Source organism: Amblyomma maculatum, chromosome 4 (genome assembly GCF_055883805.1).
Source record: "Amblyomma maculatum isolate TAMU_Amacu chromosome 4, ASM5588380v1, whole genome shotgun sequence".
In the NCBI taxonomy this organism is placed as follows: Eukaryota; Metazoa; Arthropoda; class Arachnida; order Ixodida; family Ixodidae; genus Amblyomma; species Amblyomma maculatum.
The window spans coordinates 39,497,981-39,525,127 of NC_139347.1; the positions used below are offsets into that span (position 1 = coordinate 39,497,981).

Below are 27,147 nucleotides of genomic sequence, written 5' to 3' on the forward strand. Positions count from 1 at the left end.
TGTGCGCAACCCACCGTCGACACAACCTGCCGCGGCACAACTGCGGAGTCATTTGCATCTTCCGAGCGGCATCCTGATGCTTTGCATGAACTAATTCGCAGTGTCGTGCGCGAAGAACTGAGAAAGTTCTGGAACCCCCTGCAGCAATCGCCGGCTTCCGTTTCTGCTATAGTGCAGGAGGAGGTACGACAGGCGCTCAAGAGCCCTCTTTCGCCTATAGTTACGAGCCCGCCATTGCTGTCGGGGACCGAAAATCGTCCCAAATATGCGGAAGTTCTGCAGAGTCAGGCTCCCCCTTCACCGCCACCCATTCCCGCGCCGCCTACAGTACCGCTGCCCTCGGTGCAACCAGTGCAGTACTTCGACGAACGTCCCCTGCCCCGACGCAAAGCCGACATTTGGCGCACGCCTGACCGCCGTCTACTCTGCTTCCACTGCGGTGAACCAGGCCATCTCTACCGGGATTGTCCTTATCGACGCCCCGGTCTTCACGGCTTCCGCATCGACTCGCCTCCTCCCCGGTTTGGTCAACGACCCCGAGTTATTGAAGAGTACCTGGCGGAACAGCGTTCATCTCGTTCGCAGCGTCAGTCCCGCTCCCCTTCACCAAGGCGCTCATCGACGTCCACCCAAGGTTCCTCGCGAGAGGGGCAAGGTCGCTCGTCTAGCCCTGCTCGGGAAAACTGAAAACAGCAACCTTCGGGGGCGAGGCCGCTGGTAGTCGCTGCGTTGAAGACCTCCCGTCGTCGCGTTTGATGAACCTTCGAGGAAGAAGCAAAACAGTGCTTGAAGTCCAGCAACAATATTATGAGGATGTTTTTTTATTGTCTGGGTTGTGTTTGTTTTTCTTCGAATAGAACAGCGAAAGGATAGTCGGGAGGTGACGCGAAGCCAGGGGTGTGTCTTACAACAGCAAAAGGTATACGCTTCGCGCCTATAGGCCGGCGACGACGGTGCATCTTGTGCCGTAGGGATGTGGGGGACGTTGCCTATACGATAAATTTGAAAATAAACAGCGCGTCCTTACACTGACCACCTCGTTAACAATATCTGCGCTATACCTGCAGCAGCACCCTGGCCTTGCGGTCCTCCAGGGTGGCAGGGCAGACGTAGGCGAAGAAGTCGTCGCAGGGGTGTCGGCGTGTGCTGACGGAGCTGGCCAGAGCGCGGTCAAGCCGCAGGCAGGCTGGCTGGCTGCACTGCGTGTCCGGCACGGCCTGGTACACGAAGGACACGACGAGAGCGAGCAACACGAAGCTGCACACCCACACGGCAAGCCCCAGCAGCAGGGACCAGTTGTCGCCCACGAACATCTCGATGGCGTTGCCCGTAGACTCCCCCTCACCACCGCGCCATATGAGGCCCATGTCACCAGCGAGTGAGGCCGTCAGCGAGTAGCGGCCGCAAGCGGTCAGCTGCCGGCCGCGAAGGAGGGCCGCGCTGGAGGTGCCTTGCGGCACTGGGTTCACCAAGTCCGTCGAGCGCATCGTCGCCCCGGGGTCGACCAACGAGCGCTTGCGCGATCGGAGCGGGGTGGGAACCATACGGCTCAACGGGGTTGCGAAAGACATCGAGTGGCTCAGTTGCCTGCCCGTTGCGCGCAGCGGTTTCTTGTTGTTCTCTCGCAGGCTTGACGGTTTAGGCGGAGAGCATGGGCATCTTCTTCTAATGAACTATGATTAGTTTGCGTTTAGGGCCTTGGCAGTGGCACGATCGAGCGAAACACTAAACGGCAATTCGGAGGGTTTTCTTCAGCATTTTGAATTCATAATCAAACCATTTTCCTTAGTGTCCGCCTTCCAGTTGAAAAAAGGAAACTTTTCAAAATATCAAGTTGAAACGTTTTAAAAGAGCAAAAACCAGGAAACCGAAATGTTTTGACCAGCCTGTGACGTCACGACAGGCCAGCGTATTACGGTCCCGTATACCACCATAAAACATAATCTAACGTATACGCGTCGATTAGCTAATCTGGCGACTGTAAGTTACAGCTGCGATCCGCATCTGTTTGAAAGCATGCAACGTCAGGCTTCTGCCGTGAAGCAGCTACGGCGGTGCATCCAGTGATGTCATGTACCAAGGGTTGCCAGTAGAAATCTCCTCTGTTTAGCCACGAAATGGGAAATTATAAGATTCATTTGCGTCTCAAAAATTCTGAGTTCTGCGAATTTTTGTATAACTGACCAGTAAAACTGAAGAGAGCGTGCAGTGAAAATTTCAGCAAAATTCAAGTTTCAGAAAACGCCGGTGCGTGCACGCTGTGAAGCAGTAAATTAAAATACACGACCATTCTCTGATGCACGCGCCCTGCCGGGTGGTGTAGTAATGATTCCCGACTACTGTGCTGGAGTACCTACTAGACGCTGGGTTCGATCCCGACCGCCGGCGGCTGCGTTTCGATAGAGGCGAAACGAAAAGGCGTCCGTGTGCTGTGCGATGTCAGTGCACGTTAAGGATCCCCTGATGGTTAAAATTACTCCGGAGCAAACAAAACATCAACTTCTTTCCGACATGACTAATATTTGCGAATATTCATGTACTGTAGTCATGAGTTGTGTTACAGTAGAGAAGCTGTCCACTACGGCACCATTTTTCACTCTTTCCACTTTCACTCCCACATTTCTCCCTTCCCTTACTGTGCGGTTCAGGTGTCATCAAAACAAGTGTGACAGATACTGCGCCCTTCCTTTCCTGTGAATCAGGTTGTTGCGTTGCGTCTGCTCCAGTAGCGGACCAACGGGTAGCGAAAAGCCGAGTCAGACGTCGGGCTGCATGCACCTGAACATTGGGCGGTGGTCACCCAAGCAGAGACTGGCCGAGAGTTAGAACTTAACGAAGGTTTATTTACATGGTGAATCTGAGAAAGTACACACCAAAGAGCATTCGTGCTCTCGTTTTAGAGCGCAGCTCTTTGGCGTCCGTTCCTGGGTTTCGCGTCGGCGTCGGCCTCGTAACCAGCTCCGCCCCCCTTTCATCCCCCCAGCGCGAGCAGCGACCGACTGATACCGCTGGATGCCGCTGACGCCGCTAGAGAGTCAAGATAACGTGACTGCATTCTGATTTAAACTGATTTATTTATAGGAAGGGAAAGGCGCGGTAACTGTCTCACTTGTTTTTCTGTGGACTGATTTATTTATAGGAAGGGAAAGGCGCGGTAACTGTCTCACTTGTTTTTCTGTGGACACCGCAACCGCGCCGTAAGGGAAGAGAGAAAGATGGGAGTGAAAGTGGAAAGAGAGAAAGAGGAGCCGTAGTGGAGGGTTACGGAGTAATTTCGACCACCTGGGGATCTTTAACGTGCGCTGACATCGCACAGCACACGACGCCTCTTCGTTTCGCCTCCATCGAAACGCAGCCGCCGTGGTCGGGTTCGAACCCGGGTACTCCGGCACAGTAGTCGGGCGTCTTACCACTGCGCCACCCCGGTGGACACCGCAACCGCGCCGTAAGGGAAGGGAGGAAGATGGGAGTGAAAGTGGAAAGAGAGAAAGAGGAGCCGTAGTGGAGGGCTACGGAGTAATTTTGACCACCTAGGGATCTTTAACGTGCGCTGACATCGCACAACACACGGACACCTCTTCGTTTCGCCTCCATTGAAACGCAGCCGCCGAGGTCGGCTGCGTTTCGATGGAGGCGAAACGAAGAGAACACCGTCGCCGCCATGCAGAAAGAGGAGGGGAGGGTCCCCCCCCCTGTTCCTGTGTGGCGGATAGGGTGCTCTTCAGTTGCCGACGCGCCGGTTATTTCACGTAGGCCCCGGCACGTCGACGAATACGTGACCACCTTCCCACGGCTAGACCTGGTTCTTGGCGCTGCGGAAGCGAAGGTGTCATATTGTTTGCGTCGGCATCGGCGGCGTTGTCCCTGAAACCAACTCCGCAGCTGGGGTTGACTCACTATCGGCGTCAGCAGCATCAGGCAGTCGCTGCTATCTCTTCCCTCCTCCCTTTATCGCGTTGTCCGCTTGCTGCGCGCGCTTCTGCCCCCATCGTTTGCCGCTGGGTGTACACGCCGCCCCCCTCCCCCCTCTTCCTGCGAGTCTCCGGTTGTCAAAGCGCCGGCTCGAACTTAATTCCTTTCTTCGCTCCTCCTCCAATGCAACCCCTGTGCGGTGGCAATCAGAGAGCCAGATCGGTGGCGGCGGATCTGTATATGTGCGCCGCCCGAGCCGACACCGATGTTAGTAGTGGGGGACTTTAATGTTGACATAAAGACAAACAGGAATTTCTTCACACTTATGCGGGAGAACATCCCGTTCCTCTCGCTCGTAACGCGTCCCACGGCTGTGACAACCTCGCGAGGCACTTGTATAGATCTCGTCTTTGAGAATCAAGCATTGGTGTACCAAGTCGAACATATATCAGTCTATTTCTCCGACCACAAAGCTTCCTTCATGACTGTCAAGAACTGTTAGTGGAGTCTTTGTTAAAGAAATGCGTGTGAAAAAAAAAAAAAAAAAAGATACTGTGATAGCGCATACATGTTTGCTCGATTTCTTTGCCTCAATCTATCGAAAAGGTGAAACAGCTTATTTGCTGCGCTCAAATTTCGCATTAGGAAGTAACGTAATCGTCGGTAATTTTTTAACAACTTTTTTTGTCCCCAAGTACCTAGTTGGGGAATTTTCTATTTGGTCGAAGCCCAATCACATTTGAGTTCCTGATATACTGACATTCGGGAACCGCCCACTAGAAACGTCCTCCCAGCGCACTCTTTCCACTTTAGCGGCACGATGGCGACTCCGCCGGGGGAAATCAGGCATGGGGGTCCCAAGGAGGCTTGCTGGCTGTCCAAGGTCGGAACCACGCGCCACCCACGCGGACCCCTCGCGCGGGAGCACTCCGCGGGAAAGGAATGCGGTAACCGCTCTTCTCCACGGGGGTGAAGATGACCCGCTCTCTCTCCTCGGTGCTAACACGCAGGCGCCGCGGCTCTCTGTTTCCAAACACAGCCGCGCCCGCTCTTCGGCGAATTCGTTAGCGCCTCTGTGCACAGTCCTCCGGACACAAATTGGGGCAACTGCTGCCGTCGCTTCCGACATGCGACACTGCGTTGCTGCGTCCTGGGTGGTTCTGGTCCGCGAACTCCGAGGTGGTCGCGTGCAATCTTCTTAGAAAAACGGACGCCCATTTCGACACGTGCACCGTCTCGTTACTCGGGAAGTTCGAAACGTAACAAGGTATTATTATTATTGGATACACGCAGAGAAAAGGTGGTCAAATTTGGGCCTGTATTGTCCCATGTTTGTAAGACATATACTGGAAGATGTCATTATGAAAGCTCTCCTTGGTTTGGCGGACAAACAATTCTTAATTTCCAACTGAAAAAAGTTCCGAGAGCACTGCAGAATCTGCACTAGATAAATGCGGAAGCCTGAGCGTTGCTGCTGAGCACGGTATATCGCGTGCCAATTGTACAGCTTTTGCTAGAAAGGCAGGGATCGTGCCGCACAGTGGAAATTTTGTTTCCTTGGCGCGCGTTCGTTGCAGTGCTATATATAATTATCATTGATTTACAGGAAAGGAACGGCGCAGTATCTAGCTGTCACAGACAGGCAGAAAAAATTTCGGATTTTGGATTGCAAAACATTTATTTCGGCGCTCAAGCAGGTCTAAGGAGAGACGTACTAGATGGCCGCTAGTCAATAGCTGGCGGCGACCTTATTAGCCCTCTCGAGGACCCGTAGTTGCACCTTCGGGTCCGAGGCAGCGGAGGTGGCTCAGCTACAGAGCCAGTAAAAAGTGGCTCCGCTACAGAGCCAGTAGCAGGCCCGTGCATTTTCTTTTCCTTCTTCCTACAGCCACAACCGTCCAAACGCACTTGCTGGAGAAAGTGACAGATACCACGCCTTTTCTTTCCTGTAAACCAATTATAGTTATATGTAGCACTGCAACGAACGCCGATAAGAGGCAAACGATGAGAGGCAAATTATAGGAGAGAAAAAGTAGGCTTTAAAGAACGTAATTTTTTTCTTTTTTTCTCCTCTGTCCGCACGAGGCAGCCAGCGGAGGTGGCTCAGCTGCGGAGCCGGTATGGATGGATGGAAAAACTTTATTTTCGTCAGAGAGCATGTATGGATGGTTCCGTGTTAGATGGCCATCAACCCATGACTGACGGCGACCTGGGTGGCCCACTCCACGGCCCTGGTCTGGACGACCGGGTCTGAGCTGGCCAACACGGCCTCCCACTGCTCGAGGGAAGGATCACGCATAATATCCGCCGGTGGCGGTGCTATGCTACAGCTCCATAATATGTGGTCATAGGTTGCCAATTCCTGACACCATTTGCACTCCGGCTGAATGTCCGGGTAGATTTTGCTCAACACGTATGGGTTGAAGAAACATCTAGTCTGCAATCGTCGCCAGACGCATTCCTGCGCCTTCACCAATTGCTTGTCCGGGGGTGGGTAAATCCTCCGCTCAAGTTTGAAATGATTAGTGATGTCATGAAAGGATACCAGCCCATCTCTCGTGGACCTTCTCGGAACGTCCGGCTCACCTACTCGGCTGACGAAACCTCGAGCATTCATGTGAGCCGTCTCGTTCCCAGGATTCCCAGAGTGTGCTGGTACCCAGACAATTTCCGCCTCCGTAGTCCCTCGCCCCGTGGCCCGATTCAGCAATCGCGCCGCTGTGACAGATATTCTGCCCCTCGCCAAATTTCGGATGGCTGTTTTGGAATCGCTGAAGATCAAGTCAGCATTACTACTAGTAATAGCTAGTGCTATCGCCGCTTCCTCTGCAGTTTCTGGGGAGCGGGTTTTGACTGATCCGGAGGCGATCAAGCGTCCCCGCCCGTCCACCACCGCAATTGCAAATGCGTCCTTGTCCCTATACTCGGCGACATCTACATAGACTGCCCCGTTGTACTTCCCGTACTTAACATGTAAAGCTTTGGCTCTTGCCTTCCTGCGGTCCTCGTAATGTATTGGATGCATGTTCTTGGGCAAAGGTTTTATGTACAAGCCCTTGTGCATTTCCCGCCTAATCTGAATTTTAGTGTCACCAGCTGGAGCATCAACTCCAATGCCGATCCTTTCCAATATGTCCCTTCCTGCTTTTGTTTTTGAAAGCCTACCGAGCTGCATCACCAAGTGCGCCTCCCGTAGTTCTTCTAGAGTGTTGTGCACCCCTAATCCCAGCAGCCTTTCGGTAGACGCATTGTGAGGCAACCCAAGGGCCGCTTTATATGCCTGCCTAATCATAGCCTCCACCTTGCCTTTTTCCGTCGCGTCCAACTTCAAATAAGGCGTCGCATACACTATTCTACTGAGCACAAACGCCTGAACCAGCTTACATAAGTCCTTTTCCTTAACACCTCTCTTACGATTAGCGATTCTCCTGATTAGCCTCACGGTAGCATTGACCGTATTTTTAAGCCTTTTCAAGGACTCGCTATTTTTCCTGTTAGTCTGCAGATACATACCCAGGATCCTGATCGTTTGAACCTCAGCGACCGGTACGCCCCCCACTTTGACCTCTAAAGGCGGTGGCGGCACATAGTGCCTCGCATGTATCCCTGGCTTGTCCCTCAGCACAAAAAGCTCGGACTTGGGCTGAGAGCACGAGAGTCTTGCTTCCCCTGCTAGCTCCTCAACAATATCCACCGCGTGCTGTAGAGTTTCTTCCAAATGTGCTTCACTGCTTCTTGTTACCCAGAGTAATGTCATCCGCATAAAATGTATGTTTAAGTCCCGATATCCCTTGCAGCCTGGGTGGTATCTTGATCAATGCGAGATTAAATAGGAACGGCGATAATACCGACCCTTGCGGTGTCCCCCTGCCACCCAATGGGAAGGGATCCGATTTCATTTCTCCGACTATAATCTCCGCAGTCCTACCCTCCAGTACCCTCCTGCTACCCTCCGGTAGCAGACCTGTGCATTTCGCTTTGTTATTGTTGTAGGAAGAAGGAAAAGAACATGCACGGGCTTGCTTCTGGCTCTGTAGCTGAGCCACCTCCGCTGCCTCGTGCAGACAGAAGAAAGTAGAGAAAAAAAAAAGAAGAGGGAGAGAAAGACGCGCGCCGCAATAGCCGTCGTCCACCACCTAAGCGGTGGCGGGTGCAATGACGGCCTACAACAGGTAAAAATATGGTGACTGGCTAGCGAAAGCAACATTGGACATGAACGAGGGGTTCCGCGTGGCGGGAGGCAGAGCCGTTGCCAAGCAACCACCGCAGCTGGCGGACGCCGCTCGGTCCCTGCGGCATCTGGTAATCAAGAAGCAACCGGAATAAGATGTCTCGTCTTATTCGCACCAACGCCACGCAGCATCAGTATATACAGCATGTCAACCCGGTAATCGCATAGGCGGCGGCAATCGCCTTGGCCATCGTTCACGCGGTCTTTAGACACCAGAGCACTACAATTCTTACCGACTGTCAAAAAGCCTGCCGCCTTTTCCTCGCCGACCACATTTCGTCGCGCGTTGCACACCTTCATACCATCAGCAATACCATGCATGCAAGCAATCCCCCTAAACACCGAATCACCTAGGGGCTCCGGGGCACACTGGACTTGAAGGAAACGAAGTAGCAGACAGATCAGCTCGAGGACACACAAACCGAGCGACCGGGTTTCTTTCATCCCCCCCCCCCCCCCTAACTCCCACGTATGGTGAAAGACTCACTACACTACGACTGCAGCGCAGAAAATTCCCTCCATCACACCGCCTATACTTAAAGGAGGCAAGAGACTGGCGCCGCCTCCAGACCAACACGTACGCTACATCGCCTACACCTCATGTTCCCGACCGAGTATTTAGACTCGTGTCCGTGGTGTGATGACACCCCTACTATATTTACCACGTCACCGCGGGATGTATAGGGACACAAACCTTCGCACATCACAACATATCTCTGAGGACCAGTGGGAGAACTGTCTGCCTAGCTCCGACCTGGCGGTTCAGCTAGGACTGATTCGCCAGGCCGACGCAAGGCAACTTTCCTTGGCGTCTTGTACAGAGGAAGCTACCCATGATCAACTCCTCATCGCCTTTTCTGCACCTCAATAAATGTTTTAGAGCGCAGCTCTTTGGCGGCCGTTCCTGGGTTTCGCGGCGGCGTCGGCCTCGTAACCAGTTCCGCCCCCCTTTCAGCCCCCCCGTTCGAGCCGGCGCTTTGGCCACCGGAGCCTCGCAGGAGGAGGGGGGGGGGGGGGGAGTACACTCAGCGGCGAATGATGGGGGCAGGAGCGCGCGCAGCTACCGGAGCACACGAGGAAAAAAAAAGGGGGGTCGCCGGAGGCAGCGCTAGCAGCGACTGACTGACGTCGCTAGCTAGTCAACACAACGTGCTGCGTAGAACACCGCGTCAGCGAGTCGCTGCTATCTATTCGTTGCGCAACGTTCATATGGACCCACGCGCTGCCTCCCGCAACATAGCCGTCTCATAGATGGGTTGGTGTTTACTGGGTATGGACCCACGCGCTGCCTCCCGCAACCCCCCGATAACTCAATTGCTCTCTTCATTTCTCGGACCACAAAGCTTCTTTGATGACAGCCAAGAACTGTTAGTGGAGTGTTTCTTGAAGGAATACGTGTGAAAAATTAAAAAAAAAAAAGAAGTATGTAATTGTGCTTATGTGCCTTGCTCGAAATCCTTGCCTCTTTTTTTTCTCTATTTGTTCACGGGAAAGGAAAGGCGCAGTATTTGTTACATTTGCTCTGTGAACACCTGAACCGCGCCGTAAGGGAAGGGAGGAAGGTGGGAGTGAAAGTGGAAAGACAGAAAGGGGAGCCGTAGTGGAGGGCTACGGAGTAATTTCGGCCCCCTGGGGATCTTTAACGTGCCCTGACATCGCACAGCACACGGACGCCTCTTCGTTTTGCCTCAATTTATCGAAAAGATGAAACAGCTGATGAGCTGCGCTCAAATTTCGCATTAGGAAGTAACATAATCGTGGGCATTTTTTCAATCAATCAATTAATCAATCAATCAGTCAAGTGTTCGTGGAGAATTGTGTCAGATACTGCGCTTTTCTTTCCTGTAAACCAATTTGAAACGCAGCTGATGCCTGCTGTACTGCGTCTGCTTCTATATGCTGTGGAAAGGGGCTTCCTATTCGCCGCCTTCGGCAAGCAGGCCGGGGAAGACGGGAAGTCGTGCTCCCACGGATTAGAGGCTGGCAGGTAGCCCTTGGCTTGTTGCGGACTCTTCCGCCAGATGGAAGATGCGTCGCTGGATCGCAGGGTCCGCGCTTCGCAGCGGGGTTTCCCAGGCTTCTCTACTTATATTCTGTCCCATCCCTGGGGATTATGGGCACTCCCAAATTATGTGGTCGAGGGTCCCCCTTGCCCCATTGTTTGCACTGATTATTGTCCCTAAACGCCCAGACCGGGTTCGTGAAGGTATTAGGTTGTAGCCGCCTCCACGCGATAGCTTCTATTATTTAGGCTAACATCTGGCGGGGGTACCAGTCTCCGTCCCAATTTATAATATATTTACCCGTAATTTTGCAGACGTTCGTTGTATGCCCATTGTGCGGGGCTCCATGGCTACCCGGAAGTAGAGCTCGGGCTAGCTCGTGAGCAGCCTTTTTCATCAGGGACGGCAGCGTGCGCGGGTGTCAAAATTAACTGAATTTTTCTATTCAGCGTTCTTTGAGCGAGGATTCTGCCTGCCTCCGGCGATATCCTCCCCTTTCCTAAAATTTGGATGCTGCACTATCGCAACTTCCTCCGCAGCGCGTTGCACAATCAGAAGCGCGCTGTGGAATGCTTCTCCCAGCTAAAGCGCGGAATCCTCGCAGTTCAAATTTCGCACAGAAATGGCATTTTGTCGTTAGTGGCTAGGGTACTTGCCTGATTCAATCAAAATAAGTCGGATGTTCTTACCGTATGCGGCGGCGGCGAAGCTAAAGAAACCATCGCCCCAACGCTAACGCCAGAGGCGACATCTTGTGCTGTTTCCCTCAACTCTTGTCACAACAAAACAATCCGTCCCCTCTAGGCCTCAGGTCATCCTCATGAATAAAGGTTTATGAATGAAGAGGCGACGTAAGGTTGTCGCACAAGGTGGCACCACTGCAGTATCTGTCACACTTGCTCTGTGGACACCTGAACCACGCTGTAATGGAAAGAAGGTGGGAGAGAAAGTGGAAAAAGAGAAAGAAGAGCCGTGGTGGATGATTACGGAGTAATTGCAACCCCACGGGAATCTTTAACATGCATTCACATCGCACAGCACACGGATGTCTCTCCGTTTCGCCTCAACGGCCACATTGGCACATATCTTTTGGGGATGTAGGGGAAAACCACCCCCTCATACTTTACTGCCAGCTCCCTCCGAGGAGAGCTGAGACCAACTTCTACGTGCTCAGACAAGAAGACGCAGCTGGCGCTTATCTCGTGGGCCCAGAGCGTCGCCCCCCTCTGGGGGCCACGTCAGGCCGACATGCCTTAATAATTACTATTTTGCCAATAAAAGTTGTTTCTCTCTCTCTCCATCGAAACGCAGCCGCCGCCAGAGCGTAAAAACAGCCGTATAGCAGCAGCAAAGAGAATGAGTGTAAGAAGGCGAGGAGAGCAGCGGAGATGCCCGAACAGAGTCAAACGGCGATGCCAGACTGCCGAGTGTAATAGACTGAGCATAGCCGCCGAGATGAGGCCTATGGAAGAGTTAAGTCAACGGGAGCCAGCAGAAAGGGATCTGAAGGCACGTCGTGCTACTGACCACACCTTTCAATTTTCCGAAAATGCACCTGCGACCCGGACATTTTAAGCAGACTTTGTGAACACCCCGTTTGGATACGTGCAGTGTGTGTGAGACTGTGGCACCCAATGGACTTGACACCGGCGAATAATCCAATGTTGAAACTGCATTTGGAGACTGTGCAAAATCGAAACTCTACGTACAAAATTGAGACAGTCACATGCTACTTCACAGATCATCGGGTAGTCTTCGTCTCTGCCAAGCAAAATTAATAAAGATGAGTATACCCAATGTCTCTTATTGCTAAACATACATGACCACCACCAAGCTCAGCCAGGGAAACGTATACCTCTTAAGCCACTGCCAATTTTTTTTTGTCTAGGAAGGAGTGAGGGTAAGGTGGGGTAGAGCTGCGGGAGGCTCTGTAGTCCTCGGTCTGCTCACACCATCGCTCCTGTTGCGTGGCGTTCTTCGGCACGTGTTCGTTGCAGTGCTCAATCAAGTGTGGGATTGGAGGTACGATGTCGCTCCTATTGCGCGGCGTTCCGCCACCTTTTTACGACATCACGTTGCGTTAAGATATGCCATGACATCACTGGTGGCGGCATTTTTTTTTCTTACATCACGTCGCCATCCTCTCTCATGATGTCACGCGTTACTAGGAGGCGCCAAGACGTCACTGGCGGCGTCCCCATGGCAATGTGACATCACCACGAGTGCACCCTTTTGATGTTTTTGGCAAATGTTTTATTAATCATTTTTCAATTCATGTTAATTATTCAATTTTTAATCTGTTCCAACCCTTCGTCTTGTTTGTGCGTCTTTTGCCGCAATTTTGACTTCCGCTCTGATGTGACGTCATTACTGGTCGTGCACATCCGCGCTATTTCGATATCGACTTTTTCTCCTTTAATTAACTAGTCATTTCATATTGACGAAATTTGGTATTTAGCAAGACTGTTCCCCTTCTATCTCATACAATCATTCTGCTTCTTCTAAGTCTTCACTGAACGACGCAAAAGTGGCAAGCAATTCATTGTATTATGACATCGCCCCCCTCCATTTGCATTCCTCACCCTTTCCTTCCCTTCCCAGCATGGAGTAGGGTGCCAAGGTCACATTATCATCGGCTAATTTCTCCATCTTCCTTGTTATTAAACTACTTCCTCTCTCTCTCTCTCTCTTTGACGCATATGTTTATCACACTGAGACAAACACTACTTATGAGTGCATAGAGCAGCTCAAAATTTTCTTTTTCCTATCCCAATCGGCACAGTGGCCCAGTTGTCAACAAAGTCCCATCTACATTCCATACAAAGGCATAGAATACTAGAGCACAAGAACCTATATATAGTTCACGAATTTTCAGAGAAGTGAGAGAGGACACTGCTAAAGAATTATTCAGTTTGATCATAACACTTTATTAATTTTTTCAGTATAAGAAAGCACCTTGTGCCTACTACTTATAAACGACTATACAATCGCTAATGGGTAGATATGTGACATACATGAACACAAATAAAAGACTATGAGTCTTTTCGGGCAATCACAACAAGCCTGAAGGACACAGAAAGCAAAACACAGGAACATGTCAATGGTGAGGCATGGCCGTAGAGCATTGCGTTGGTAAAAACAAACAGACTAGAATGAGAAGGAATAGTGAATTTGGAAATGAAGCACACTAACTGCTGTGCATGTATATGGCTGTATTAACCAGCAGACACTTTTGAGCAGCAGTCAAGCCTGTGTGCTCAAGTAAGTGCATGTTTTCACTTTTGGAACCTGGAACTTCATGCCTTTCAAACGCAAGTACTACAATATTTTCACGTTCTTTTTCTAAAATTTATGGAATGTAGAAAAGATGAAGAGACTTAACAAAACAGTGTGCCAATTAAACTACGTTGCTTGCAGCTGCTTTGGCAGCAGAAATCGCAAGTGACACACCAACGGCTGCTACTTTAATAAGCAACATCAATTGCTCATGCCATTTATTCTGGACAGAATGGAGTTCATCCAGCACTTTTGGACATCAAAGCCTACTTTCATTTGTTACAGAGCTTTTACAGTGGATGGGTTGCTGATATTTCCACAACAGTTGCCCAAACTATCGCATGTTCTTCAACGTTCATGGTGTTACATAAAAAGCAACATCTCACAGGCAGGCATCACTACTGCTTCTATATAATGAGCAAAATGAGAGTTAGAAAAATGGCGATGAAAAAAAAAAAATACCCATAAATATTTTCACCCCTGCTTGAATATAATAAATGTACAAGTACATAAAACCAAACATGTGCGCTGTTTGAGATGAAAAAAAAAAAAAAAGAAATTTGTGCCGCAAAATGTGTAAACATCAGAAATAATAGTTTTTGAGCAAAATAATATAAGAATGCTCTGTTACACCAGAGTAGTATTAAGACTGGTCAAAAGTAATGGAACCTGAGTCAAGAAACAATATGTGGCATTGTGGAAAGAAGACATGCATATGCGGGTTGTCCCAAGTGAGTGCTCAGATGAACACAAAACGAAATGAAACCTCTAGGTGAACGAAACCGATGTTTGCTATAAGTATACATGTAGCATGTGTTCCCCAGTCATGGGTGCTTCACAGTCCTCTACCAATTTCATAGAAATCCTTACTTTACTTTTGAATATTTCATTTACTATCTCAGATATGAATAAGGAAGCACTGAGAAACACCACGAATAAATAATTTTTCTAAAAAGCAAGAAAGGCTCCACTTATTTTTAGTCAATAAAGAAACCACAAGAAATACAGAAAACATTTGTGTCCACATGCGACTGCTGTGACTGACTGTAAGTCTCAACTACGCACAACAGGAGAAGAGTTGCCTTATGTCCACACTGCCCTTCCAGACTGGGTGTTTGCCCAATTGCTCATCGTTTTTCCAGATATTGAACCAAAAGCAGTCAGGCTGAGCTCTTCCGCTCATTCTGTGATGTGTCAACAGCCTTGAGCACTAATCACTCTACCAGTTCAAGCCCACAAACGCTGTCGGAGACCGCACACAAAAGCTAAGACCATGATAAGAGCAACCAAGCCAGATAGGAGAATAGGCACTTGAGACTCTGGCTGTTATGGTACAAGGATAAATTATTAAACAATATTAAGCACGAAATATATTTAGCTCCTATTGTCAGTGCATTACAGGTGATTCTGGCATCAGAATGAAAGAGCATGAAGGCGAACCTAAACAAATTTTGCCGAAACTTCCAGTCACCCTCTGGTGCCTATGTGCTTCACTGCTGCCGGAGCAGCACACGCGCCAACAACAGCCGTGCAGCCTGCTGCAGCATTAAATTGAAAGAAATACGCATGCTGCAGCAGCCATGCTTGCCCAAGTGATTGCTGTGGCAGCAGATACCCCTCCACCAATATGTCACTGCCATATGACATGCAGGTCATAGGAGCTTATGCAAATGATCAAGTGCTAATGTACTAGTTAATATGCAATAAGTGTGATCATAACAGCAACAATGCTACTAAAGAATAGGTGTAGGTTCATATGTAACAAAGCACAAGGAGGAAAGAACTATAAAAAGCCGCCAGACTTGAAACAATTTCAGTTCTTTATGTGCTTATGGATGTATGCTAACTGCACCATCTGTGCTGCTGGACTTGGGCATATAGACTGATAACCAACGGCAGAAGAGAAGAAATGCAGTGATGTAGAGAAGGAAGAGCCAATTCTTGTGTTTCCAGCCTAGGTGTGTAAAATGATGAGGCAGCTATACCAGGTCCTTCTACCACTCCAGCAGGTTGGTCGCTAATGTCAATTAGCTCTTGCTGAGAATTTTCATTCTGATTTTGCTATTTTTAATTTGTTCACACTGTGCTGCAAAAACTTGTTTTTGAGGAAAAGGAAGTTGCAGGATATTCTCCTCAGACCAGCTCAGAAGTTCGGATAGTTGGGGTCAATTGAAATAAATTTTTGTGGCCTAGGCGACCCCATGAATGCATAAAAAGTTTTTCATTCGTAGGTCCAGCAGTTCTTAATGAGTGAATCTTCTCCATGGTCTCAGCTACAGCCCTCTGTGCCTTCAGAAACATGCAAATCTTTTTTTCTGATTCATCTTTAGTCAAATACTTGCACAGCACACTATGTATACGAATCAAAGTTGCAAATCTCTGTAAATCATGAGAAACTTGGGCACTATAGAACTGCTAGGAACAGTATTTTGGTTGAAACAGAGCAAGCCCAACTTCTGAGGCTGCTCAAACTGCGCTTTTTTTCTATCACAGTTTACGAAAAATGGATTTTGTGAGAACACAGTTCGTACCCTTTGATTTCAAGTACCACACAGGCCACAGGACTGAAGCGTTACTTAAAAATTTCGGAAAACAGGAATGTGAACTATAATGTATGTGGAGTCAGACAATGATGTTGCTATCTTACTCAATCTTTGCTGACACCTCAACCGTCCCATGACAGAAGGAAGAAACATGCACCAAAAAAGAGGAGATGGCAACGAATTTCTGCTTCATCAAAGTGAAGGTATTGGAGTTCAATATTCTGCATTCTGTCTCCACGCGCCAAAAAGGAGGCCGAGAGCAGTGTCAACTAAGAAAAGTGGCTGATGGCTCCTCAAGACTTGAATTCGGCTACCACTACCTATCAGACTCACTGGAAAGTGGTATGCCTTTCTTACAATGCACCTCAGCTTACATCTGCACTTGTAGATGAGATCTAATGTATTTTTTCTTATGTAGCCTCTATTTTGACAAGTTAAACACAAATGTGCGAGACGTGTCTTTACCAAAACTATGTATTCAAGTGTTTCTCATGGCACCCTAATATATTCTGATTGCATCTCAAATGTTAAATCAAAGAAACAGTCAACAAGTTAATTTCTGTTCACTGGAAAATTAAACTAACATAACAAAAAATTTTGTGATGAGGATATGTTGCATAATCAGACAGTCTATTTAAATTGCAGAGGACCTGACAATTTTCTTTTTTTTCCTTCATATGAGCATTCAGTCGGGACAACCTGCTGATCCAGTAGTGCACATGTAAAGCAAAAGTATCTAGCAAAGTACTCGAAAATGGAGATGTTATAAGTACATAAAATACTGTTGGGTCAACTAATAAAGTGATATGACAAAAAGAAATGCATCAGATAGGATCAAAGAGTGGAAAGGAAAGAAAAGAGGCATCATAAATTTATGCCACGACAATAGATGTAATAAGCATAACCTCTTGATTGTTCTCAATAAATAAGAGCGCAAGTGGAATCTGCAATTGGCAAAGATGCAAAAATGCACTCCGAGTGCCACAAACAATGTACAAAGCTGACAAACGACAAAAACGACTACAACAAACCAAACGTTGCTTAACCAGGATATCTCCAAGCCAATCTTATTGGCACAGCAAAAAATAAAATAAACAGCAATGCAAAGGTTAGGAGAGCTAAGGAACAGACATGATGGCCCTGCACATATTCAGGCAGACACTTCTTTCACCGCTGCTCTTAGTACTACTCCACGCATGCACCGGTAATGATGACTTGCTTCTTAAACTAAGCCAAAAGGATGTGTGGCATGTACAATGAGCAAATACTGTTCTAAGACAAGATCCAGTTCATGTGTAAAAACAGCAATGCCTAGCCAAAGCCCACTGCCCTCTCCACTGTGTCATGCACAGAGCAAGTCTTCCAATAAAATGATGGCAATGCATCGTATGTACAGGCTAAAAGAATATTCCCTACAATTAGCACACTCTCCTGACCATGTGACGTCAGTGCAGCGAACTACCTTTTCCCAAAGCAGCCAACGACCGACATGAACTCTCTACACGTACAAATGATGCAAATCTTCGCAGCAAAATGCTTGCTTTGGCACCTGTACAATCCTCTCTACACGTGAAAATGGTGCCATGAATAAACCATGTAACACATGCACAGTAAGAACACAAAGAACACTTCGATACATTCGATACAGAGGCAGCCATTTTGTGTACCGACCTATATCAGCCCATCTCTCGTTTGCTACTCAGGCCACCTGCAATGTAGTGGCAAGGATTGCACTGCAACCTACAGCATTGAAATAAACCATCAACAATGTAGGCTGCATCAAACTGCTCTGCCTAACTAGTATCTTAGACTTAAAATTTATGGCCACAAAAATGCGCATATAGTTTTCCTAGCAGGCACTAGCAACTGGCATATATGGATACAGCATGTATTTTGGCACAACAAAAAGCACAGCACAGGCAACAGCAAGCAAAAGTCACAAAGTGAAATAATTTGACCCCCCCCCCCCCCCCTCGCCCTCTACACCTCCTTTCTTTCCTGCATAGTGCTCCAAAGAGCCAGCAATGATTTGGACACAATGCTTTCCTGAGATGCACTAAAGGTAATCCCTGCCAACCCATTTTTACCCGCAAACAAGCCCGCTGCTTTATAAAGTAGTATAGCGTACTAAAGTTGAAGACGCAGCAAACACATCTGGCGCACTATACACTGGCAGTCCAATTTATATCATTTTTTCGAATAATTACAATCCGAAACTGTGATGCTTTTAATAAAAATATTCCTTCTTAATACATCATACCAATGAACTCCACAATTTAAATGCTATGTTAATCAACGAGTGCTACTATATGTCAGACTAAATAGAATGGTTTGAAACCTTCTTTCCATATTCACTAACCACGAACTGAAACATTTTGTTCTCAAGTCCAAGAATGAGTTGTTGCTAAATTTTTCTTTGGCGGTCAGTTCTTTTTCATCTTCATGTCCATTTGCGACCAGATGGATTACTGCCAAACTCTTGATTCCAAGAAACGCAGTAAGTGTAGCACATCAGTGCAATTGTCATGAAACAACTGGGTAGGACAATGCAGCAGCACAGACAGTAGCACAAAGCTTTATTGCCTTGCATTAATGCGCAAGTATGCACTTGTCTGAGTCATCTACAAAGCACAGGCACATTGTTCCACAGTGTGGCTAGACTAGAGCACTGTAAGGGCCGAAAGCCCAGGCCCAGCCCGGCATGTGAGAAATGTATGTGACCCTCGGTTCCAATTCAGGCCAATCCAATCCGTGGTTGCAGCAACGCTGCTTTCCTCCTGGTCTGTTTCAGTCCATCAGCTCACTGAAATCTTTCTCGCTAAACCAGGTAACATTCCACTTTACTTTACGTCACAGGCCGGTTCAAGTGGGGTACTGAGTAGAGCACGCGCTCCTCTCGGGACGTTTCACGCTATGAGATGACTATGCTCTTCTTTTTCTCCCCAGCTCAGCCGGTCGCGAAAAGAAAATAATTACTGTGGCGGCTGAAGATTCTTGAGGATGTGCGCGGCATGCTTGCAAGTGTGGACGACAGAAGCCAACGACTCAATTTGTGGAAGTGGGGAAAGCAGCCTTTGATCCCCCCCCCCTATTTTTTTCATGCAGGCCACTTGGGCCTTTGTTCATGTTTCTTGTCCCTGGTGCATTTGTCTTTCACGAAAGCTAGTGTGCTGCCAGGGATTAAACACAGTGAGCGAAGAGAGGTTCTGGGGAAGTTTCTCTGCTTCATTTCAGAAGCACCCATATGGGTGCCTGGTCACCCCGTTAAACTCTATGGGCCATACAACGCATTTGTCATGAACTCCCACTTGCAGCTGCATGGTGTCGTAGCCAGCGGCTCCCTGCTGACTCACTGGTTATTAATTGAGAAGTAGAATTCGCAGGGGGTTCGTTTGACAACAGTGGTGAGAGTGTTTTGTTGCTTTTTTTTCCTGTTTTTCACAGCTTCTTGCATTTTGCCTTCCCTTAGGAACCTAGTTGGGGAGTTTGCCCACGTTTCTTTTATAGTATCTGTTGTCTCTACAATATGAAAACACTGCAGAGTCCAATTCGTAGTTACAACAAAATGCGCTTTCGGAACTATGTGCTACACGGGATTCAGCCGGGGCCCTGCTGAACGAGGACCTGCCATCCCTATTTAAAGAAAAGCACTAAAAGAGACATGCTTCAAGTCAGCTTTGTGAAGAGAATCTCGAGGAGAGCAATTGGGAAGCGTTGAGAGGGAAGCATCTACCGAAATGAATAGCCGTACCACATATGTAGAAGCTGTCACGTACAGTTGTACTAATTAATCTTGAAGGTGAACGTGAGGCATAGAAGTAAAAACAACATTGAAGTGGGCAAAGGACAGGAAGAACTTAGAAAAAAAAAGAAGACGAGAAATGGGTATGTCACAAAAAAAGAAAAAAAAAGATATGAAGATCAAGACAACCGCGTGACATTGTAAAGAGGGGTTAGAAGAATGCTGGCAAAAGTTATATTTGGAAAACATTTCTTCAAGTTGTTAATACGACCATGTTGGCACCAGTGAGACAGGTGCAATGCAGTGCTTTCCTGACGTACACCTCCAGCAAGACTGAAAGCTCGCACCTAAGCCGGCATAACTGCAAGACAACAAGTTTTGAACTTGTGTGAACCTCACTTTCTTTTTTGTGCGCTAAGATATCCAGAATTCCAGTGAGTATTAAAAAGAAAGCCTGCAATGGCTTGCGTGGCTTTATGCACCAAGGATCCATCAGCCATATGATTTTGTTCACGGAAAAGCTTCACTAAGCTCTGAAACGAATTGATAAACATGGTGCCCATTACAGAAATGTTCCTGCCAGTGACTTGTTTCCACATTCAACAACTGCATTCAAAAAAGCCGCTGAAGTAGCCATTGCAATGTGAGCCAACATGGAGACTTCCATTGAAGCCGCAATGAAGGAAAATTGGTGTGCAGTCACAACAGACACGTGGACAGATGACTTTAAATGCCTACACTACTGCAACAGTCTTTATAGGCGAATGGGTGCTGCAGGACAAAAGTTATGTTTGCCTGCGATTTTCTGAAGAAAAGGAAGAAAGGTGAAAACATATGGACAGAAACTGCGCACAGATTGTGAAGGAACCCTTTGTTGCCTGATGCAGCTGTGCGGTGATGGGCCTCAAAAAGTAGGCCTGTGCAGTGCTCTAGGCTAGACAACTTGGTAATTTTCTTCTGTCCTTTGGAGCACCAACCTTCAGCACATGATGTGCAAGCTTCCAAAACACAAGGAGCACAGAACAAGGAGTGCAGACTTCTAAGTTATAAGCCAGTGCTCTATGTGCTTATGTAAGTATAAGAACTGTAAGACCGCTTTCTTGTGCTTTTGTCTTGTGTTGCTGTGCTGTTCTACTGTCAGGCGACCACCAACTTTCCCAACAGTAAGTTTTGCCCCGCTTCATTTCTAGCGTACTATTTCACTATTGAGGCCACGTTAAAATCAGCAATGAACACCCATCTGTGTTTAAATTGAAAAAATAGAAGGCTTCAAGACAATTACCAGCACTCACTAAAAACAACAAGCAAAGTTACATGGGACATGTTCACCTAAGTCAGAACTCGTCATGGAGAGCATCTGATCTCCTAAGTACACTGAAATAAGGACTAAAATCATAGGAACTATAATGAGCATAATATTACTGGTAAAAAAAACAAACAAACCCTGCAGGAGCATAAGCATGTCTACGGTGCCTGTAAAACAACAAGTAAAAGGAGGACATGCCTGACAAATGTGCAATGTAATAGCAGTGCAAATACAGTCCTCCTGTGGCACCAATAACCTGCTTCCCTGTCCAGGCCAAGTCGAGTACAACCATGATCAATACAACTTGTAGTGTATGAGACGTACCTGGATCTAAATCTGCCAAAAAATGTGTGCCCGAAGGTGTATAAAAATAATAAAAGCTTATCTGAACATTACTTGAAGAGGGTGCCCTGTCAAACTGATACCCCTTTGGTGCTACTCAACACATAGTACACTATTACTAAACAAGGAGAAGGAAAAGAAAAGTACTCTCCGATTGATATCTATCATCAGGTTTCAGTGTGTTATCACACTGATCATGACTGTCCATTTGTGGCTTGTGTCGTGCGTTTTCTGCACAAGGGCAATGACATCCTAGTTTCAGTTATTGTTCTCAGTCGTAGACACTGTAAAATGCAAAGAAAAGTGGTCCACCAAAATGGAAAAAGAAAGGTACTGATACAATCACTAGAAAGTCGGTTAGACGTACAACTACATTACTAGCGGGCAGCATTCAACACTTGTTAAACCATCATGAAAGCCCAAACATTTGATGTTCCCAACTACTTTCATCCTTCTCTCGCTTATGCCAACAGCCAGACCATTCACCATCAGAAAGCACTATCTGCTTCTTATAAAAAACAGTACCACAGTAGCACTATCAGCATGCAGGGATGTCACATTTCAAGGCAATTTTCGTTTCAGCATGTTTTTAGAGCCAATCCTTCCTTACAATGTTACGGTAAAAGCAACACTTGCTCATTAATGGACTGGTACAGCAACTCTGAAATACATACCTTGTGCGCTTAAATGTATTCTATGAACCCTGCTGGATAAGCTAGCCTGCTGAATAGCAGATATGGCCAAGGAAAGCCTGTCACAGCTCCAGCCATAGTGACAACCTGAGCCACAGCAACAAAATTATTCATGTCTTTTACATCATGCAGTGTTATCTTGACTGACACAGCAGCAAAATAAAAAGAAACCATCATAAAACAGAGGTGTGCGTTAAGTTAAAACTTTCTTTGCAAATAAATATCACTGCGGAGCATGCTGCCTCAAGAACTGTTCTCATGAAACCTATAAGTTTGATTCTCTATGACCCTTAAAGGCCGCAGTTAGCCTTATGATCAGGGTATTATGCTTTAACCCATTACATAGCAATTAATAATTAATTATGCAGATTTTTACTTTGATCATTTCTGGTTTCAAGCGTGAACAGTCAGGAGGATGCCATGGATGGACTGGTATCCAAGCTGACCTAACAAAGGCAGGTCCTATCGCACACCAGAGTCCCTAGCCAAATGCCACAGAAGCTTGCACACGTCCCGTCTATGAGTTAACCCTGTTTGATATATTGCAGTAACGATCATGATGAGAAGTGCTTCCCTTTAGACAGCATATTTCAAATTATATTAAAATTTATTCGAAGTTTTGTTTGCCAGTAATACCCAGTGGACGGTATCGATGCACATAGAGAAAAACGGACAAAAAAAGAAGTTCTGACTTTAAGATTTCGTTAGCAGAAAGACTGCCCATATCAAATACTTCTCCTTTTTCTTTCAGGTATTGCCAGTAAACTTTACAGATCTGCTATATACCCAGAACCTACATTATTAAGGAAAGCAGCTACAGCAGCTGTGGATTTAAATCCTACACTTAGCTGAATGTAAGTGCTACATGTTTATTGATATGTATTAGTACATGAAGCAGCTACAGAACACTCTAGCTTGAAGAAAGACATGTTACATGAAAAAAAAAAAAAAGAGAAAGATTACTTTTCAACTAACAATGCTAGTTTCAGGCTTGGCGCTGGAATGTGGGCTTTGTACATGGCATTGAGTTATTCGCTAATTATGCCCAATAAAATGAAAAACTTTTTTTTTTTTTAGTCACAACCTAGGAAACTGGTGTGCATTTGGCATTCATTGCCTTGTTACCTTCTAGTGGCCTATGTTGCCCATAATTCAATAATTAAGAGATTTCAAAAGGTGTGGTCTACTGCCGAGTGTAATGGCTTTATGATAAGCAATGAAGATGACGAAAGGGGTAAATAGAACTGTTTGTTTTTCAAAGCAACACTGTTGTCATAGCACACAGCGCTCACACGTATATATACATTCACACACTCCAAAGAAGCTGCCATGACACGAAAAGGACCATACAGCACACATATACCAACTGGGCTAGTTGGGTAAGGGCACCCAAGAATGAACCAATCATATAGTATATATAAAAAAAAGGAATCACCATCTTCATATAATCTATAATGCATGGTGCTACTTCTTCAGCTCCTTTAAAAGTGAGGCCTCTTCATGAATACCTACATGCCCTAGTTGTGCTATGTGAGCAGATGGCTGAATTCACTAGCTGCCACAGTGATGGAACCACCAACCCGCACCGATATGCCGATTTACTGAAGAGACCTTTTGATTTGTTTCATTAACTTTCATGTTGAATGATTCTCATGAAGTAATAAGCTGCTGTGTGCTTTAAAATCTATAAGCAATTTTTTATATGTTATGACATACGACCAGACCATTCCTTCAACTGTAAAGCCAAGGTTAAAATTAAAATGCTCCAACACACACTGCCAAGAAAGTTATTTGTCTGTCGAAAACATGAGGCAGATGCTCTCAGAGGTCTTTGAACACCACGTCCGTCACACTTGTGAACGTTGGTAAACATCATCAAGCAAAACAAAAGAAAACAATAAAAGGAACATCACCACAGCGCAGTACAAGTTATGATGTGGTGCCATAAATGCAACTTCTTAAAAGCTCGAACAAATCTCGGTAATTTCAGAGACTACGCTGCCTAACAACTGCTGAAATTGACCATTGGTGACACTTGAAACGCACGATCCTTACTCTCTGGCGTGCCCTTACCAAACAAAGCCAGCAGCTTCCGATAAGAGATGGCCAGCGGCGCCAACTTGTGGCGACCAGCCATTGGAAAGACATTGGGAGGCACCTGGCCATGGCACAGCAGCAGCAGGCAGGCAATCACCTGCGCCGACGGCGGTCAGGGGCAGCAGAAAAGGTGCGGCCGTAGCGCAGTGAGAGATCCCTGGCAAACTCGCTCTTCAGTAGGGAGAGGCACTTGCGGTACTGGCTGCTCGACCGGAAGCGGGCAATGTCTAGAGACGGTGCATGCGGCATGTGCACCATGAAACCATTGGGCAGCACCACAAACTCGTAGCCCTGGGCATGCAGCTCCATGATGTGCGACACCTGCAGCAGCAGCAGCAGCAGCTAAGTGTGAGCAGCACAGAGGCAGACAAGCATGCCGCTAAAATGTCGAGGAAGAAACGGCTTCCTCTTTGCACAGCTGCATGGTGAGCATAAATAAAATAATAACAACACACTAGAGTCTGGTACTGGTGGAGGTGCATCCACTGACGCCAAATGAGCAAAAGGTTCATTGGTGCTCTAAGAAAAGAGTGACTAAAGCAGCTGGAGCACACTTCCATAATATAGCCCTCAAAACTCCACTGCACATGTAGTCCGCCCTCTCATGAATGTTGGAATCAGTGCAGCGTGTTGGCTGAAACACTCACTGCAATTTCCCAGTCTAGCACATCCAAACAACACTATGCATCTGCTTGTCACCCTGGCATTAACTGCTCTACAGCTTATCAGATTCAGCATTTTTTTGTAGACTGTACAATGTTGCAAGTGCTCCTTTGCCAAAAAAATTTCTCCCGAGTTGTGGCTCGAGCACACACAGCAAGAACCATGATTAAGTATTCCCCTACCTTGTATGTTGCACTAACGCTTGTCTGCCGAAATACTATTTGTATACGTAGATATCCATAAATTAAATCACATTAAGTCTGTAAAGATAGTAACGTGCACTTCTATTTGAATTAATGAGGGTGCTATATCTATCAGCTTACAATTATCTAAAAAATGGTCTAGGGTTCTAGATATCTTATTTTTAAATTCTGACGAAAGGGGGGTAGACGAAGTAGCATGCGGGCTATGAGGGATGCCATAATGGCGCATTCCACAGGCATTTTTGCATTTTGTCTCCATAGAAACAGAGTCGCCGTGGTCAACCTGCAACCTTGCGACCAGCAGCAAGACCACTAGCCACCACAGAAGGTGCGGATGGATCTATAAATTGAAACTTTCTTTGAAACCAAAGTTTGGATTTCCTAATGTGCTTCGTATGCTACAGTTAGCAACCAGCAAAGGCATGGCGAAACATACTTCACTTATATACTTCTTTAATATTTAAAAGAGGAAAAGGAACTGACACATCTAATACTAAAGAAGGACCAAATGGCACACCCAAGGGCAGTCCTATTTGTCTCCAATGAGAGCAGCAACAAATGCAAAACTACTGAGCAAAAAACAAAAAAAGGTTCGCACCTTGTTCCAGCCAAAGCCAACAAAGCGCTTGTCGTATTCAGGCACATCTCGCTTGACGACCACATAGGGCTCAAAGTTGGGCTCCCAGTTCACCACATAAGGTGTTGTGGCTGTTCGCCACTTGGCATAGTTGGTTGGCGCATGGCCCTTCTGCCACACGTGGTACCTACAATTTTGTGATGACAATGTCAGGCTCAGTAAGCAGAGTCACACACACTGAACATTTACAAGCAGAGAGGGAAGGCTTGCCTGAATGTGAAGAGTGTCCCCATGTCCAACATGGAAAGAAGTTCGGCCTTGGTCTTTGGAAAACTCAGCCGGTACCTCTGAGTCTCAAATGCAGGCACTATTAACGCCTACATGAACAAAGAAGAGCAATAACAGCACTTTGTAGTCCACAAATTACTGAAACTATGTATTTTACACAGAAGCAGAGTAAAACCCTGTTGAAACACTCTAAAAACATGTAAAAAAAAAAAAAAATTGGTACCCAGGAAAACATATAGGGGTAAATAGTGCTTTTTTTTCAAATCACATTGAATACAAATAGTGTAGCTTGCTGCTGATTCAAGTACAAATAGCATAGCTAAAAGATTGATTGAATATGAATCGGATAGTGGGAACCAAATCAAATACAAATGAAATATCTTAACGCATATTCGCTACTTTGGCAAATGTTCTTCTTAGAGTAATCATGTGAAATAATGAAGCACTAGTAGTTGTGCTACAGTACAGCAATACACTAAAATCTTGTTAATTTGACCCTCATTAATTTGGACATTTCGATAATTCGAACTAGAAGCGTGGTCCGGCCGACACCCAAGTAACTGTATGGCGCTGGACGCTCGTTGATTCAGACATGGGTGGGCCTCGCTCCGGTTGATTCGGAAGAGCAATCGTTTCGCGGTGCGATGAGTGCAGCCAACAATCACCGAAATAGGCCACCCCACACCTCAATTGTATGGAATGGTGGTGCTAGCGTAGTTTATGAGCGTTATGGCAGGCACGATGATGATCGAAAGTTGCCCTCCAAAATAAAACTCAGTTGCATAGTTTCGGTTTCACTGTCCTTAACTTCACGTCATCCAGCGGCACAATTTCTGAGACCATATCGTTCAGTACGAATTATGGACTCCCGGACGCCGTCAAGGGCTCTCTGAAAAGCTACTCCACCACTACTTTGGTGTATATAAGGTGTTTCGGCGTTGCAGTGTCATTACCTACTATGCTGTTCCCTGAGAACAAAGGTCCGTATTGTGTCACTGCTATCTAGCTGAGACTGCAGATTGCTGTCATCAGCTTTATGGTAGTCTATGTACTCTGCTCATTATGTTAAAACATGAACTTCTGTTGCCAATGACTACCCACCGCTTTGGGGCATGGGGCAATGCTGCGTGCTAATGGTGACAAGAAGTTGATGCAAATAAAGCGTCTGCGAACATGCGTGACCGCCATTTCGTCGGGCACTTTAGTGCTAGCCCAGTTCCTTTGTCTCTAGTGCTTATTACAAAATTAAACATATCACCATCAAGTTGTCAG

The 27,147-nt window shown here is 46.8% G+C and overlaps 1 protein-coding gene across 4 annotated transcripts in view; it reads right to left on the reverse strand.

Annotated features, from left to right (window-relative positions):
- Window positions 1–13,049: 13,049 nt before the first annotated feature.
- The window catches only part of LOC146190782 (xylosyl- and glucuronyltransferase LARGE2s-like), a 36,111-nt gene continuing 22,013 nt past the window's right edge, over window positions 13,050–27,147 (reverse strand). The window contains exons 15-18 of one of the 4 annotated variants that reach the window (XR_014706581.1): window positions 25,858–25,964; window positions 25,609–25,774; window positions 24,121–24,465; window positions 13,050–21,639 (exon numbers count right to left, since the gene is read on the reverse strand). Coding sequence is in view for 3 of the 4 variants with exons in the window: in XM_084601165.1 (XP_084457291.1) it covers window positions 21,627–21,639; window positions 24,242–24,465; window positions 25,609–25,774; window positions 25,858–25,964 (510 nt within the window). In the remaining variant the exon portion in view is untranslated. Of the gene's footprint in view, window positions 24,466–25,608; window positions 25,775–25,857; window positions 25,965–27,147 lie in introns of all 4 variants that reach the window. The other 3 variants (XM_084601165.1, XM_084601167.1, XM_084601166.1) reach the window with 3 other exon arrangements.